Raw genomic sequence first — 17,342 nt, forward strand, 5'->3', positions numbered from 1 at the left:
GGGCTTTGGTTATTAATGTGTGGGTGTATGAGTGGAGGTGTAATGGCTGGAAGCTGGTGTTCTGTGCCATTACCATGCGCCTGTGGAATAATTGACTACAAAATGATCCATGCAATAATTCATGTTTATTAAAACATCAAAATCGATGCAGAACAACAAACATCACAATTTGGCAATCTGGAACTTGTGAAAAATGTCAGTAAACACTTTTTTTATTTTAAGGGTTGCATACTATGCATTGATTACAGATTTTTAGAGCACAGCTTATAATGAGTTATTTATTGTAAATCACCTTTAACTTTCTTTTTCAAGTATCACATTACTGACCATCAAGTCCCACACATTTATTTAACAGTTGCAAACAATGCCTAATATGCATTCCTTCATAAAAGTGATACCAGAGTGTCAAGTCAAATTCTTTATGAAACATTCACATTTAAAACATGTTTTTTATTTATCGAAATGGTGTTAGATCCATTGGTCCCAGTTAACTGTATTATAAGTATTCTTTATCGTGGAATCACATGTATTTTCAGTGGAGTCCTGGTTCAGTGGGTGCAGCTGAGGTTTGTAGTGGTGATCTCTGGTTTTTTCGGATTCTACCTCCTCTCTCCGTGGTCCTCCTCCACCCACGCTACAATCTTTCCTTCCCAGCCAGGAACGACTGCTCCATCATGGAATACCTGCACAGCAACATCCAGCATTTACATATCCAAGAAAGCCTCACATCTATAATGTACAAAGGTTTGGATAGGAACTGAAAATGAGTACTCAGTGCTATCAAATTCTCTAGGATGGAGATCAGTACACCTGCAGTGTTTTGAAGTAGAGAGCAGGCAGAGCTATTATTAGCATATCATACTCTATAACTCGATTTATATTTGCCTCGTGAAGCTGATATGAAAAGAAGCAGGGGCTATAATTTTACACCCACGCCTACCTCCTCTTTCACTGTGCCAAATTCTGGGTCGAGGGCCTTGAAGTGGTATCTGAAACTGCCTTGTCTGTCCACGGCAGCCTTGAAGTCTCGCAGTGTCACTTCGCCCAGCCTGCAAGAGCACAGCGTCAGTCGTGTGCAGATTTACACACACATACACCCACACAGACATTAAGCTTTTCTAGGATAAACATTTATTCAGCGCAGCCACTGAAGCATCCATATATAGCTCTGGTCATGCATGAATCCAACCACGCACTCTCAGCGTACAGCTCTAACTCAAAGAGCAATTTGCTTAGAAATCATATATGTTACAGTGAGGGACCAAACAAAAACAATATTTACACTATAAATCCATCATTGAGTGTTTTTATTTTCACCTTTTTGGGATGTTAATCAGAAACGGAGTGAGCGAGCGATCAGTGAAGTAGAGCACTTTAGTGGAGACTGCGGTATCCAACCCCGGGCTGCTGTGGGAGTGTGCCATTTCTGCAAATAGTTATGAAAACAGCAAACACAGTTTTTTTTTTTTTTTTACAAGAGTTGAAAATGGCTCTAGCCTCACAGCCAATAACGCCCTCCATACATAGCGGTGTAACTGAACGGCACAATTTGATTTAGCAGGCGGAGTTGAGATGGTGCAGAGGATGACAAATCCTAAACAAAACAAGGATTCTGTCTGTCTCACTTGAGCTCGGAGGCCAGGAGTCACGGTCTGTTGAGTTGGCTCTCCGTCCTGGTGATTTAAATTCCTCCTAGAAGAGGAAACAATTACTCATGATAAACAGTCGAGAGTGTCATTTGTTGTTGACTCATCATTCATCGGGTGACATACGTCGCTTTTTTTTTAAATGTACTCTGACATGATTTGTGTGTTTCTGTGAGCTTATGTACCCCTCTATCCTGTCTGCGTTGGGTTTCCAAAGAGTGTAAGCGGTCCATGAGACTGGACACACCCTGCTCCAGAGTGTCCAAGGTGTGATGTTGGGGGTCGTGGCCAGAAAAGCCGTCCCTCAAACTACGCAGGGCCTCCCTGACCAGCTGCAGCTCTTCCCCCTGTAAAACAGCCTCGTGATGATCATACAGTTCATATCAAGCTAAGAAGTATGGAAGCCTATTTCCGCCAACAAAAGAGGGGGCAAAAAAATACAGGAAAAGTTATTCATGATAAAATACAAATACTCATGGTGAGTCAAAAGTATGAGATAGTAAATCTAAATTATAAGATACTAAGATAAAGTCAAAGTCAAAAAACTGAAATACTAGTTAAATGGTTTTGTATCTTATGCATCTTGTACCCTATGTATTTTGACTTATACTGTTTTATACTTTTTAATTCATGTATTCATGTTTTTAGTCACCCCCATCAAAAGGAGCAAGATGGCTTTGAAAATAGCTAAAAATGATCAACCACAAAGAAAACATTTCATTTTCCAAGGAGCACAATGGCGCATTACAAATTATTAATTATTAAGTCACAATTTTGATTATATCTTATAATTTTAATTTAGTATCTTATGAATTTGTTCTAGTGCCTTACAATTTTGACTTAAGATCTTCTGATTTTGACTTAAGTCAAAAAATGTGACTTATCACATAATTTAACTTCGTTAATGTCATCTAAGAATTTTAGACTTAGTATCTCATAAGTTTGACCTAGTACTACATCATTTTAACTTTGTTAATCAAGATCAAAAATCATAATTCTGACTTAGCATCTCACACTGCAATTTTTAGTATTTTTCTTTTATTATGCATCCCATCTGGTCTACTTTTTTTTCTTTTCCTGGCAGAAATGAGCTTCCATTCATAAAACATCAAAATCAACACATTAAACGGCAAATTATTGTATTATTACAAAAGGGTGAAATAATAAAGGGTAGGTCTACATACTGGAGCAATGCGTTGGAATGCTGGAGGAGATGTTGAAGTCACTGAGTTACTGTAACCACCACTTTCACTCCTGAATGACTGTCAAATAGACAACAATATATGTAAATATGCACACAAGGCTAGCTGAGTCAGTCTCATCTTTTAAAGGATAAGCCTGGTAATATTCTATAATTTTCTTATTATCCACAAATGACATTAAAAGATCAATTAATTGATCCTATTAAAAAGTATTGCCTCTGTAGCCATCACCTTATGGAGCTTATTCCTCTCTGCTATTAAGCTCCACTGTTGTCTAAAAACCATTAAAAACACATCAATGAACCACACAGTTGCACTGGGTGACATGTTCTTTCATTACCGTGAATATGGTCACTGTAGTTTATTGATCCCACATACACAGTTCTGTGGGCGTAAATACTAAGGTGCCAAATGTGTATTAAGCTGTCTGAAAATAGTCCCCTACTGAACTACAACCCAGCTGTTTTACAAAATTTCTTAATGTATTTTACAAATGAAACTATATATTTGCACAACCTGTTTTTACAGATTTATTTCCTCAGTAAGAATAAATGGGCCAGTAAATTTGTTTGACTTTAACAAAAACCTAGAATATCACCAGCTCTATCCATTAAATCTGCTATTAAAACCTACTTATGTAGACGAATTTTGACTTGATTTTACTTAGAGTGTCCTTCTTTCCCTTTTTATTAGATTTTATAATTTAATAAATATTATTAAATATGTGTAATACATTCAAACATATATTATAGAAATATTTAAATCATATCATGATCCATACCCGTCCATGGCTGACTTCATGGGCTTTGTGCTGAGCTTCATCAAGCTTTTGTTGTTGCTGCTGCAGCATTCTGTCCTTCCTCCCAAGTTGCTGCTATTGTGACAAGAAAGATAGATGATATAAGTCCGCCTATGCATGCATGTATCTAAAGAATGCACTGAAGTGTAAATAATAAAAGACAATACCTCATATTCACTGAGTAATTTGCTCCGTTCACTCAACTTCTGTTTGAGCTCTGCCTGCAAGCAGACACATCAGCATGATACTGTATATGAGTGCTATATTGCTCTCACATAAACTGCAACTGTGGGTCAAGTCGGTCAAATATTTTATCATGTCAAACGGAAATCATCACTTGTCTCACATTTTCCCCTTCCAGCTGATCTTTGGCCATGTTGCTCCTTAGTAGTTCCTGCTTTAGCTGCAGCACAGCATCCTCCTGCACTGCCAGGCGCTGCTGCAGAGCATCCTAATGAGAAAGAGGGAGAGATCAAAGACAAGTCCAGAGAAGACCTGAATACAGATACACCTGAAACCACCTGCCTTATTGACAGCATGCATCCACCTCTAAACTTTATTATCTTTGTAAAGAAATTAAAATATATACAGTATATTACGCATGACAGAACGTGCAGAATCATCAGTTTGGGAGGGCACAGAAGTGGAATATTGAATTATATCCTTTAATCCATTTTAATTCACACACAAAGGACAAATTTAGAGTAAGAGGTTTACCTTGATGGCCTGAATGTGGCGCGCCTCCTGTTTGTGTCTCAGGAGTTCCCTCTAAGAGTGGCACAAATGAACAGAGACATTAGAGAAAGGGACCCTTTAGTTGTATTGCAGCTCATCTATTTAAAAACCTAATTACATTTACTTACTGTACCTTGAGATCAAGGGCTTCCTCCATGCTTTGGTCCAGGCGACTGCGGATTAGAACCTTCAAAGGGAGAGGGTATGAGCAGCGTAATTAGAGAATGGAAAAATGTCAGAACATAGAGGAGGCAGTGGGCCTGCATGACAGCGGGCTAGCAGATCAGAGAGATTCATTTGTGCTCTACAATAGCCACTCTCAAGATGAGTGATGGCTGAAAACATCATCACAACAGAAGGGCTGACACTGACACTTCACACAGAGTGGCGAGCAAGTGTCGTTTTCTCTAGTTAGCAGAGAGAGAGAGAGAGAGAGAGAGCACTGTACCAGCTGCTGTTCAGCGTTAGCTCGGTTATCTCCGAAGCTCACAGATCCGTCCTGGTCCTCTTCGGGGAGGGAGCCATTGAGCAGCAAAGCCTGAAGACAGACACACACATAGCCATAATTAAATATACATGGCAGAGAAGCCAGACATATTTCTGTGTTTGTATTTGTAAATACAGCAGTTTTGTATTTTTATACTTGGCTACACAACACTCTTCTCCTTTCAGTTGATCAGGCTGTGAATTGAACTAAACTGAACTGAATCAAATTGAAATACCTGTAGGAGTACACACACATTTCTTCCTCTCACCTACTCTAACCCACAAATATGCACACATACTACAGTATGAGCGCAAAACAAAAACTCATAATCATAAGTAAATAATTCAAAAATTAAATATGTGACTAACTAATCCATAACCCAGAAAGGCAAACAGACAGAACTCATCAGCTTAGCAGGAACACTGCAATGTGTTTGGACATGTTTGATACATGACAGTATTATGGGCAGTGTTTAGTGGGCAGGAACAATTATTTGTGTCACTTCACACATCTATTTTAAGTACTGTGCAGTGTGTGTGCACCCCTAGCATGACTAAATAACATTGAACACAAGGTGTCAATATTTTGTCCTTTAATATTACTTGAACAATGAAAAGAACTCCTACACACCGTCTCCCTTACTGATGAAATATCTCTTAGATCGCAACGTTTTGATTTATCCAACCGTCACCAGGAATCTTTTTTAAGTGTGTCATCACCAGTAGTTACCTGAAGGCGAAACACCATCCTCCTGGCTTCCTGCATTTCCCTCTCCAGCTGCTCCTGGTGGGCATCCAGCTGCTCCTCCCAGGACTTCTCTTCCTCTTGCACATCATGCCCGAGGGAGGGACACAATCCGCAGAGAGACACCTCCTCTGAAAGGGAGAGAGGGACAGGGGAGATGAGGCATGGGAGCATTTTTGAGAGGGATTCATTGCATATAATCTTGCTGTACAAGAGTTGATGTGCAGCCAACAAACCTATGACAGATTTCTTCTCTGTCAGCTCAGATTTGTCATCCCGAGGCTCTCCCTGGTCCTCAGACTGATCATGGACTATTTCTTCTTTAGGGATGTCAGTGGACTGCGTGATAACATACTCCTCTTTGGGGGAGTGAGCAGGGCTGGCTGAGCTGAGACTGAAACAGATGGTGGGCACAGGCAGGAATGAATGTGTTTGCATCTCCTGCCAAATGAATGGCAATAAATAAACCTTGCAACATAAAATGGAGATATAGACTTTAATAACTCCCCAAGGAGCAAAAATATGTGAATTAATCCCATGGAGGGGCTAAAAATTTTAAAATATTTTAAATCATATCCGTTTTTAAAGACATAATGCCCATAGGAATATGGCATATCACAGACTATTTAACTAGTAAAAAAATGATTCAAAAAGCAACAGAAAAGGATTTTAACCTGTTTAAATCTGAAAGCACACACAGAAAGGAACAGGAATGTATGCAACTCTGCCATTCTCTCCCAGGAAATTCTTGACATAGTTCGCTTGCCCTCTGGCCATAATTTCAAGACATAATGCTCCTTTGCTTTTCTGAATGGCTGGTTTTCTTGCAGTTTGTACAAATATGTGTTTTGTGTGAACGCAAAGCATCTCCAGAAGCCTGAGGTTCAGGCCGGCTGTCATCTTCACTAGGCTGTATTTGTAGAAATAGGATACAGCTATTCTGACCTGTGACCTATGGCATTATGCATGGTCCTTTAGCAGGGGATTCCTTCTTTTTCCCTCTTTGTATGTGTGGGAAAACCTGCCTGTGTCTGAGGAAAGAGACCTAAACTCTACGCTAGGGAAGGGATATAAAGAATCACAATTCATCACCCTGCTCCTCAGGCTAAAACACTAAGATGGAGAAAAAAAACTGTTGACTTAACTGTGGGATAAAACAGTGTTTAGAAACGAAAGAATGTCCCGAGGGATTGCATTTGCACGGTCAAACATGTTCCCCTTTTACATAAGCAGGAAGATTGTAGCAGATGACATTTTCTGCTTATCTAACTCTATTACTCAGCACAAGCTAACATCACAACAGACAGTATGATGGCGCTAGAGGAAAAGTCAGTGAATCACCAAAGTCATTAGGAAATATCATCTGGGCACCATGCTTATCTGTACCACGTTTCCTGGCAATTTATCCAGCAGTTGTTGAGATATTTCAGTCCAGGCCAAAGTGGTGAAATGAACGACATTCATATATATATATATATATATATATGCCGCTGGCATGACTGAAAAAGTATAAAGATATAATTTGAGTTTTAATTCATGAGGGTTTAATTACATTAAAATTATCTGACTACATTCACCACACTGAGAAACTTCAGATAGATGGTTCCCTCCAGCCTCTCAGAAAGAGTTAGTGCACCAGGTCACATAAAAAACATGAACTTGAGTGTCTTATCAGATTCTGCTGTGATTATCCCAAAGTGTTTCTCCAAATGGGATCAAAGCAGCTGCCTTCAACTAATCTTGTCATTGCAGATGATGACATTATCAAGATACCCTCAATCAGTATCTGTGGGTGCAGCAGTTCGATAAACTCCCACAAACATATTTTAGAAGCCTGCTGCTGATCTGTTGCACCAAAAGAACACATACATCCACATAGATTTGGACCATAAACCAAAGATTAAGCGCTGGGATTTACACGAGATGAGTCCCAGTGCAACAGATTAACATAATCTGTACAGTACATTTTCTCCAGTACTGTGCTAAGTAGAAAGAAATGCTTCACGTTTTACTCCACTACATTTATCTGACAGTTTACTAGTTACTTTGCAGATTAATTTTACATTAAAAAACATATCATAATCTTATAAAATACAATACACTGTTCAAGATTGAACCAGTCTTTTTTGTTTGTGACCTCTTACAAAGACATTTGCCCTCTAAACGTCTCAGGTTGTTTAATTAAAAAATGTGTTTGAGGCTCAAAGAGGTAAAATATAAATAAAATATTTTAAAAAAAGCAAAGAAAAGTTAAAAAAAATTCAAAATTTTAGGCATCTTTGTATATTGACAGAATGAGGAGCTTTGGAGCTTTCCATCTACAAGCTATTAGTGTCTTGGCAGCTGTAAGTCCAGCTAGCCAGAGACATCTCTGCTTAACACAGAGTTCCAAGTTGGAGCTGTCATGAAGTAACAGGACTTCTGGCAAGTAAGAAATTGTTTTGGACCATATGCTTGATAGCATCTCTGAAACCCTCCTCCAGAACTCTGTAACCCTTGGGCACTCCCACACCATATGAAAAAATGTGCCCAACACATTTTGAGTGCATAGGGTGCAGTTTAATGATGGTAAAACTTTCATTTTATGCAACATGCGGGTTCCTGGAAGATAGTTGCATGTTCTGCCAGATTAGTTTCCAATCTGGGTTGGAGCTATTTGAGGAGAGGTCTGCCTTCCACAGTGTGTCAATAGTTAGGGGCTTACAGGAGGCCTTATCCAAGACGGAATATATTGTCGAGATCAGTCGGCTGGGGTTGGTAAGAGCTGTATGAAATGGATTTGTGGAGAGAGGTATGTTCCAACGCACACCTTAAGTGTGCATCGCTGTGCAGAGTTGGTGATAGAAAATTAAAAATGTGCCAGGTAGATTGAAATGTTTCTGGATGTCTTGAAATTCTCAGAGGCCCACAAGACCATAAATGTCAGAGAGAGCGTGCAACCCTTTACTGCTTCATTGAAGGAATGAAATTGGTTGGCTTCCCAATTGGAGGTTATTGTTATGAAAAATGGGAGACCAAAGATGCCAGGCATAATTTTGCAGTGCTTTTCGGCAGGATGCCAGGTGGAGATTACTTCAGTAATAATTGAGCCAAATTTCTTTCTTGATCGTTTGAGTAAACTGTTAAAGTAGATCAGATGTGAGGGTGCACCATGTACTCTTCCACTGGCCTCCAAGACATGCGAGAAGCAGGATTTAACCATTTGGAGACAGGGCACAGTACAAATGACCAGTGATACCACTGGAAGTTAGGTACACCAAGTCCCACTTCACCTTTTTGTCTCTGGAGAGTTGACAGTTTCAGTCTGGGTTTTTTGTTCCCCCATACAAAACTATAGATGTTAAAGAGTGGGTTTTTTTCCAGTAGTCTTTAGGTGGTGGTAAAGGTATCATTGAGCTAAGAAAGTTGATTCTTGGGAGGACATTCAGACCCTGGCAGAAGCTATGAGATACAGACATTTTTTAAAACAGATGTTCCCCATCAACACCATAGCAGCAGAGTTTGGATAAAGAACTTGAATCATAGCACTGAAATGATTTCCAATCATTTCATTTCATTTGAATGTCTTGAGTGCCCATAGAAAATGCCACTCATGGCGATCAAAAGCCTTCTCTGCATTGAGAGAAAGGACAGCTGTTGAGGAGTCATTGTTATTAGAGAGCTCAATGATATGGAGAAGCTGGTGTACATTGTCTGAGGAAAAGCGGTTTTTGATAAAACCTGTTTGATCCTCATGAATTAGAAAATTCATATATGGTTCTAATTGAGAGGCTAGCATTTTGGCATACAGCTTGATATGAGTATTCAGTAATGACAGTGGTCGATAATTTGAGCAATCCTGTGGATCCTTACCTTATTTTAAAAGTAGAGAGATAATGGCTATGTTACTGTTTTTAGAGAATGAACCCTTTGAAATTGCAGAGAGAATCATATCCAGCAAGAGAGGTCCTACCTTGGGCCAGAAGGCTAAATAAGATTCTGGAGGTAAACCATGTAAGCCTGGTGACTTGCCTTTATTCATTGAAAGAAGAGCTTCATGGAGCTCAGATAAAGATAAAGAAGCATCAAGATCAATGCAATCCTCCTGGGAAAGCAGCAGAAGCTGAAGTGGGTTTAAAAAACTAGAGCAGGATTGGGTATCATAACTTATCTCTAAAGTATATCGAGAGGAGTAGAATGCACCAAAGATATTATTGATTTTTATTGGATCTGTAAACAATTTACCACTTTTTATTCTTTTCCAACCAATAAATCATCTCTCAACCTCTTTATCTTGTGACCCTTTGGAGAGGGCCTGACCCGAGTTTGGGAACCACTGAACTAAACTGTAAATAAAGTAGTTAAAACTAACTCCACCTCAACCAGCCACAACACTAATAAACTACTTACACACTGATTTATCAGTATTACTAATGTAATAATGTAATGTATAATAATATATCAGTCACAGCAGCCATTTCCTGCAGAATGAGTACATTTTTAAATTATATTTTTACATTGTGGTATTGGTACTTTAACTTAAATAAAGGACCTGGGTACTTATTTCACCACTGTTTATCATCATGAAAACTTTATATTTTAAACCAGAAGTAGTCTTTTATTTAGTGGTTAATTTAAATAAGTTAGTTAAATATAGCCTGTAATTGCTTTGTCTGGCAAATAGGCTACCAAATCTATGAAAATATGTTTTACAGTATTTTTACAGCCTTATTTAACTGTAGAAAAAACACTTTGTTATTCAAATAAAATGTAAAATCTTTGTCTGAATCATGAAATGGAAGAGCTGGTAATGGAAGTGAGAGAGTGGTTGCTAGGCAATAGCAGCTCGGCTCACACAGACACAGGGACACACCCACACCTACTGCACTGTAAATACAGAACAATAACCTGCACAGTTTGGCTATGACAGGAATGTTGTTATGGAGAAATGCATTTGTCTGAAACATCACATGTAGATTAAGATGATATAGTTTCTTGCCAGACCGAATTTACTGTAGGCCCATATTACTGCTGCACTCATACATTGTTTACAAAAACAGCCACCTGGGTTGATATAATGTTCAAATAATACCAATAACAGCTCTTACCATTTCATCTGTTTCGCTCCCATGCTGGTGCTTACAGGCTTAACCTCCCACACAGTCGGAGCCCCGCATCTGGGTGATGCCCTGCTTCTCAGTCAGGACCATAGCCCAAACACAGCCAGAGGCAGCAGGGAGGGGAGCAGCCCTGAAAGCAGCAACCAGAGGAGTCTCCACGTCGCACACTGTGTTCAATCAGAAATAACAGCATGTTCAAATCCTCTCCAGCAGCATATTCCTAAAACATAAAGCTCCAAATCCCAATCAAAAGCCCTCAACCATTCCCCAAATCATACCAAGGCTCAGTCCGAGCTGGCAGAGAAACAGAGGGAGAGAGGATTGGTGTTCAGCAACACCAGCGACTGAAGTCTGCCTGGTTTCTCATTGCACTCGCCTTGTGGTTGAGCTCACCAGCTCCCATTCACGAACACAATGTTTTTTGTTCCTTGCGGACAAGAACTGATGCAGCTCTTGTGCATCTTTTTCACCCTTTTTTCTCTGCCGGCCTTTTTTTGCATTTATTCCCTCTGCCCTCCCTCCCTCCCTTTTTCTCTTCTGCTCTGTCGCACTGGCTTTGTATCAGTCCTTCCTTCTTTCAGCGTGCGAGGATGTCAGACATGGCTCTGTCTGGGTGTGTTTACCCTCCCCCCATCCCTCATTCCTCCTCCCTCCTTTCCCCACTGCTCTCTCCTTTCACAAGGAGGAGGGAGATTTGCTCCTTCTCCTTCCCTCTCCTTCCCTTGTTTGCTTTTTGTGTACTGTATGTCACTGCAGCTGAAATGAGAAACAATCCTGAACATATGGATTAAAGAGAGACATGAAAATCAATGCGATGAAGGTATTTGCTGAAAAAAATCACAGGCTTGCACAACATCATAGCACACATGCTGAAACATATGATAGGTAAATGTTATATTTACATAGTCTGAGCAAATAAACAAGCAACTGGGACATGGTATTTATAGAATTCACACGTTAGCCTGTAATTACAGCCCGCTTTACATTATTCATAGTGTCCTATATGCAGAGAATCGCCATTTTCACTGCAATTATAAAATAAACTTAGAAAAAACATATTATTTGGAGAATGTAATAAAATATTAGAGCCATCAGATTGAACCAACATTGAAAGAGTGTCATGTTCATGATTTGAGCAGCGGGGGACAGGAACAAAAGATTTCATATGAGATGTGCTGCTAGTGTTAAGTACTCTTTTGAAAGGCGTTTTGGCTGAGCGTACCGTCATTAAGATGTTAGAAATGTTGCTGGTGTCATCAGCAAGAATGTGAAATAGGTTTCTACGTGACTGCTCGCAGTTCTGCCAGTAACAAAGTGTCTTGAATTCTGTATGAGCACCATCAACACAGCTTGAATGAGCTGAAATTGTATGTAGACCAGCAGGATAATGCAGCACTGTATGTTCTATGGGAAAGGCAAGGTTGCCACACAGACTGTCAAAGTTAAAACATGCATGTGTGTTTGTATTATATCATGTACGTCCCCTTCCACTCAAAAGTGTGTTTTGCTCATTGTTACTTCACTTGGATGTTTGAGCTTCACTGTGCAGATTGATGTAGGCTAGAGTTTAACACTAGCACACACAAGTTCCTCTGGCCCTGTTTACTCCTGGCATCAACATACATCTCCGGTGATCTGATTGCAAGTGGACAGCTCTAAGTGCGGTTAGCGAAAAATCACATGAAGTCTCTAGTGCACATACTGAGAATGGACTTTTCAGTGAAGGAGACATCTTGTGTCCAGCAGTTTAGCTTTTGAAATTTAAAGTATTTGCATATTCATAGATTCTGGATTTTTAATGAGGTAGAAGGATATGTTATGTTCTTTTAAAAATTTCAACCAAGTAATCAGCCTTTTTTTAATGCAAAAGCAACATCAAACACAATCTATTATTCAATGTAGAGTATTTTTAAATGTCTTAAAACATATCTGGAGAGGATCTGTATGGGCACCCTTCTAGTGAAAAAAGTAAAAATAAAAAAAGAAAAGTCTAATATACTGAAGTGCAGAATCAGGTGCCCTTTCAATGAAAAAAAACCCCAAAACAAAACAGGCCCCCACGTGTGATGAGTGCCCTTTTAATGAACAAAAACAGTGTCCTAAAGGTGCCGTACAGGGTGCGCTATATGGGAGAAAAACATTGTGAAGAGTATATTCTGAATCACCCTATAACATGTTAATCTTACTTGGAGATGTAGCCTTTTTTTTACCAAACATGCATCACTGTTCTCTGCTGATGGGGGCCCATTGAATTTATCAGGTGCCCTTTATATTTTTTTGCTCCTGTCCTTCAGATAGCCTGAGTCCACCACTGCCAAGCAGCCTTTTCTAAATCTATAATTATTCACACTGAGGATCCCAAACATGAATACTGTATGTAATGCAGTACTTTGAATGCCCGGCACTTTCTTTTTAGAAGAGATGGTTAAAATTTGCAAAAAGTGAAAACAGGAACATGCAGGGAAATTTGACTAGGCTTATTCCTGTGAAGAGTAAAATAATAATCTAATAATCTTCTACCAAGAAGATATATATAAAAAATGCACAGACACCTATTTGGTGGCTTTGAAGATCAGGATGAAATTGCTGAACTCCTACAAAACTATTGCTCTTACACTGGAGAAGAAAAGCTTAGTCAAAGTATATAGTTTCTCAAGAACGAGTAAGAGCACAGATGTTGGGCAGAAGGAGCTGCTGGTGAAGCTACTGTATTACTTTGGCAAGGTTAGTATCTTCTTAAAAAACCTTATCCTCCCCCCAAAAAACAGCCTTCATAAAGTTGTTACTGTTCCTATTTCATACACTCATTTCAATTCTTTTCAGTGCTGCTTTGAATGTTTTTTGCCCCGATATTAAAAAGACAAGGACAAATTCAGGTACAGAACAAGCAGACAATGAAGGTTTGGCAGACCAAGATGCGTGACTGAGGCGAAACAAAGTGTGTCTTAAACAGAAAATATTCCGTTCATGCAGGATGATATATGAGATGTGACTTGTGTGGTGGGAAAGTCATTCCACCTCCAGAGAGCAAGGAGGTGAGAAGAAAGTTGGTTTGCCACAGGGACAGCGTGTAATCGGCCAATTTGTGAGTCAAATGAGTTACTAAGATAGGAAGGATTGTTTGCATGGTCACTGTGGATTCTGATTGTTAATTATTATTGTGCCTGCCATGAGACAAAAGTTACCAATCTTTTTATATTTCAGTGACCTTAAAACAGATATACACTGTGGATTGATAAGATTTTGTCCCTGGGAATCCCGTCCATTTTAGTTGCCAAATACAATTAAAGAGAGAAGTCGGCAAGCGTTTATGTTATTGTTTGTGTGGAGAGGGTGAAAAATGATTTAAAGTCAGTTACTGTCATTATAAACCTGCTACACTTTACAAAAAATTATAGTGAAATTCAATAACAGAACTGTAGTAAAATACATATTTTGCTTTGAAATAAAAGAAACTGAAACTAGAAAACAGTCAAAGCTTACACCCTGTCAATTTGTAAGAGAATTCTTTCATACAAAAGTTTTTTTTTCATTCAAATAAGTGCAAAACTTAATGAAAATATTGTGAAAAATGTTGAAAAAAAATCTAAAATCTGTGACAAATTATGAAGATATTCTGCTAACTAACAAGCAACAAGCCAACCTGAAACATCACATAATCTCCTTGACAGAGCTAATAAATGCTTTCAAACAAACAAACAAAAAAATCAACAACTTTCTGGAGGTGTCATGCTTGTTTTCCATTGTTTTCAACAGTTGACATGCTGTAACTGCTTCAAATCTGGTTTGATTTCAGTGAATCAACCAAGCTGCAAGAACCAAGGATTTATTGTGAAAAAAACAACAACTTCTTGTTCCCTAAAAGGAGATATTTTTTATGTGTTTACCTTGTTAACTCTACATTGGTTTGGATCAATCTGCTAATTCTTGTGAGAAGCTGTGATCAGTTATTGCCCTCAGACCTTATATAACTTATTACCTTATTAAAATTTGCAATCGACTCTGTCTGTTTAAAACATTCTGTATCAGCTGCAACTGTGTGATGGAGCTGCCTGAGAGGCAGTTAGACAAAATTAAAATAATTTAAAATTCATCATAATTTAAAATAAAATAATACTTTGATTCCCACAGGGTATTAGAACCTATTCTTGAATGAAAGGAGTACAGTCAGCTTTCTCAGCCAGTGGTAATATGGAACATGTAACCATTTAGACTAACACTTGGGCCTATTAATACCACTCATTGGGCTACCACTTACTTTTCATCCAATTGTGCCTTTAAAATATTTGCTGGTATAACTGACAATGTGCTCTAAATAGGCCAAAGCCTTTTGAATCAATTTGGGGTTGGTTGGTGCAAAGCGTTCCATCTTTCAACATACAGTTTATACTTTATGTTGATAATTACCATTTTAATCCACTGTGTTATGATATTTTCAGAGTCCTTTGGATAGTTGATGGCTGATCATGCAGGTGAGAGCTATGTGTGGAACCAGGCAGTGCATAGTACATCTGTTTTAGATGGGTCAAAGATAGGTCAAGTCAAGGCATGTATAACAATGTACACAACACCAAAGACTGGTAGCGGGGAGGAAAGAGATGGCCTACTTTTGTTACATTCATCATGTTCACTGTTGACTGGTACACATATGTAGGTAACACTACTGCATATGCGTACTCATTACTTCACCTATATAACATATACATGTATATCTATAGCTACAGCTACCAGAACCATTACTGCTGCACATATTTTGCACAACCTTTCTATTTTTACAACCCACAAGTCAAGTCAAGTAGCCTAGTACTGTAATGTGTATAATGTTTATAATGTATATAGACTGAAATCCACTTACTTGACTTTTTATTTTGTTGTGTTTATTACTCCTAGTTCTTATCTTTTACCTTGTTTTCTGTACTGCTGCAACACGCGAATTTCCCCTCTGGAGATCAATAAAGTCTTATCTTTTTTTTAAAAAAAAGAGACTTGGAACAACTCTCAAATGTTGTGTTTACATTTACAAGTATATCTTGTGTATTTGGCACTTTTTTTTAAAAAAAAGAAAAAAAAAAGAAAATTACATTTTGTTCTTATCGTACCTCAATGGGCCAACAACTGCTAGACCCATAGATTGACTCCATAGATAATCTTAAAATCCTTTTACTCAGTCTGTCAACTTTGCACATTCCCAAAACTAACAAAATCCAGGTTATTCTTGGATGTGCAGTATTGGTGGGTAGCTTACTGCTGTAACAACATACAAAGTGTGAATATCAGCACTTTGGAGCAGGCAGAAGGGGTATTAAGCTATAATCATGTTTTATGTTTACAAGCTGTTTGTGTTAAAGGGTTCAAGGTGGAGAGTTGACATGTTGTTCTCCCCTGTTTTAAAATCTTAGTTTACCATTACAGCTAACTGTACCTCATTCTTATGGAATTAAGTTTATGCATACAAGTATGTTATGTTATTAATCCTGTGAACTGCTTTTGACCTATAGCGAGCAGAGAGACTCCAGAACAAATTCACAGTAATAAGCCTACAGCATATCAAATTGTCACGGCTAACAAGCAAAATACTCACACATTAAGCAGAAATAGGCCAACACGGTCGTCCTCAGGGAGTCCTCTCTTGCTCTTTCTCAGCCCTGGTTTGGTCTGCCAACTCTCGAGAAAAGTATCTAGGTCTTTTGAGAACTGCATGAACTTGTTGACTCTCAGTGTGAATATAAAATATGGCTAATTAGCTAGCAGAGACGATGTACAATGATGGCCAACTTTCTGTTGTAAGTTAATTGATTTGATGTTTAAAAATGTATGAAGTGGTAGTAATGGTGGTTATATGTCCTATTTAATGCAGACAAACCTTTTAATTATCGTTTCAATGGTTCATATCCCACAAATAATATAGTATTGTTAATTTTGCAGGTAAAAAACTGCCGTTTGAATGTCCTTAAGCTATGACGGCCCGCCACCTTCAGCACGATGATTGACGGACCGTTAAGCCAATCACAGCTCGGTTTTTCCAACGTTCAGTGGCGATTGTACGACGTACATCAACGTTACGTACGTCAAAAAAGCGAAAAATGTGCTCAGTTCTTTAATGAATTTATTCAACACTATCCCTGTTTCTCCAAATGATTTCTCTTTGATTTATCTGTCCCCTCGGGTATTGTTTTGCTTTTTAAAGGTTTTAAGGGAGATAGCAATCACCTAATAGCCTACTGTTACATGCAACTGAAACCGTTGGGAAAACTTGTTTTTTATGGCAAACAAAGAATAAAAAATAAGGCAACAAGACATCATAACACCCTCTGCTTTATCATATTGCTTTGGCTATTGCCACATACGTTTTTGTTTGTTTGTTTGTTTTGTTTACTTACACAGTCAAAGAGATATCATTTAAAATGCTTCACAGGTTTTATCCAATTAATCATTATTTGCAGAAACTCAAGATAGACAGTAGGGAGCTCAGAGGAACACTGGTACATTTATTTTGGTCTGGCCTGCATACAAAACAACTGTGGAATAAACTGTCATGATTTATTGTTGATTATATCTACCGTCACTTTACATTACTTTGGAAAAATGTGTTTTTTGGATTCAATGAATATGTCAGGTATCTCTGCTTGC

The 17,342-nt window shown here is 38.5% G+C and overlaps 1 protein-coding gene across 5 annotated transcripts; it reads right to left on the bottom strand.

The window, feature by feature from the left end:
- Positions 1-106: 106 nt before the first annotated feature.
- dixdc1a (DIX domain containing 1a) lies at positions 107-16,690 on the bottom strand. 5 transcript variants are annotated; one of them, XM_067595026.1, is made up of 17 exons: positions 16,294-16,689; positions 15,120-15,223; positions 10,701-10,879; positions 5,850-6,007; positions 5,599-5,744; positions 4,831-4,920; positions 4,516-4,569; positions 4,365-4,415; positions 3,994-4,098; positions 3,815-3,868; positions 3,630-3,722; positions 2,831-2,908; positions 1,832-1,993; positions 1,626-1,692; positions 1,318-1,426; positions 941-1,049; positions 107-683 (listed from the first exon to the last, which is right to left on the bottom strand). In XM_067595026.1, the coding sequence occupies exons 3-17, from the start codon at positions 10,721-10,723 to the stop codon at positions 600-602; spliced, it is 1,383 nt and encodes a 460-aa protein (XP_067451127.1). In that variant the 5' UTR covers positions 10,724-10,879; positions 15,120-15,223; positions 16,294-16,689; the 3' UTR covers positions 107-599. The 5 variants fall into 5 exon arrangements, with proteins under 5 accessions (XP_067451127.1, XP_067451128.1, XP_067451130.1 ...); XM_067595027.1 differs by lacking the exon at positions 15,120-15,223 and having other exon boundaries at positions 16,294-16,376; positions 16,576-16,686; XM_067595029.1 differs by lacking the exon at positions 15,120-15,223 and having other exon boundaries at positions 3,630-3,719; positions 16,294-16,690.
- Between the last annotated feature and the right edge of the window lie 652 nt (positions 16,691-17,342).

The sequence above is a fragment of the Thunnus thynnus genome, chromosome 7 (genome assembly GCF_963924715.1).
Source record: "Thunnus thynnus chromosome 7, fThuThy2.1, whole genome shotgun sequence".
NCBI lineage: Eukaryota > Metazoa > Chordata > Actinopteri > Scombriformes > Scombridae > Thunnus > Thunnus thynnus.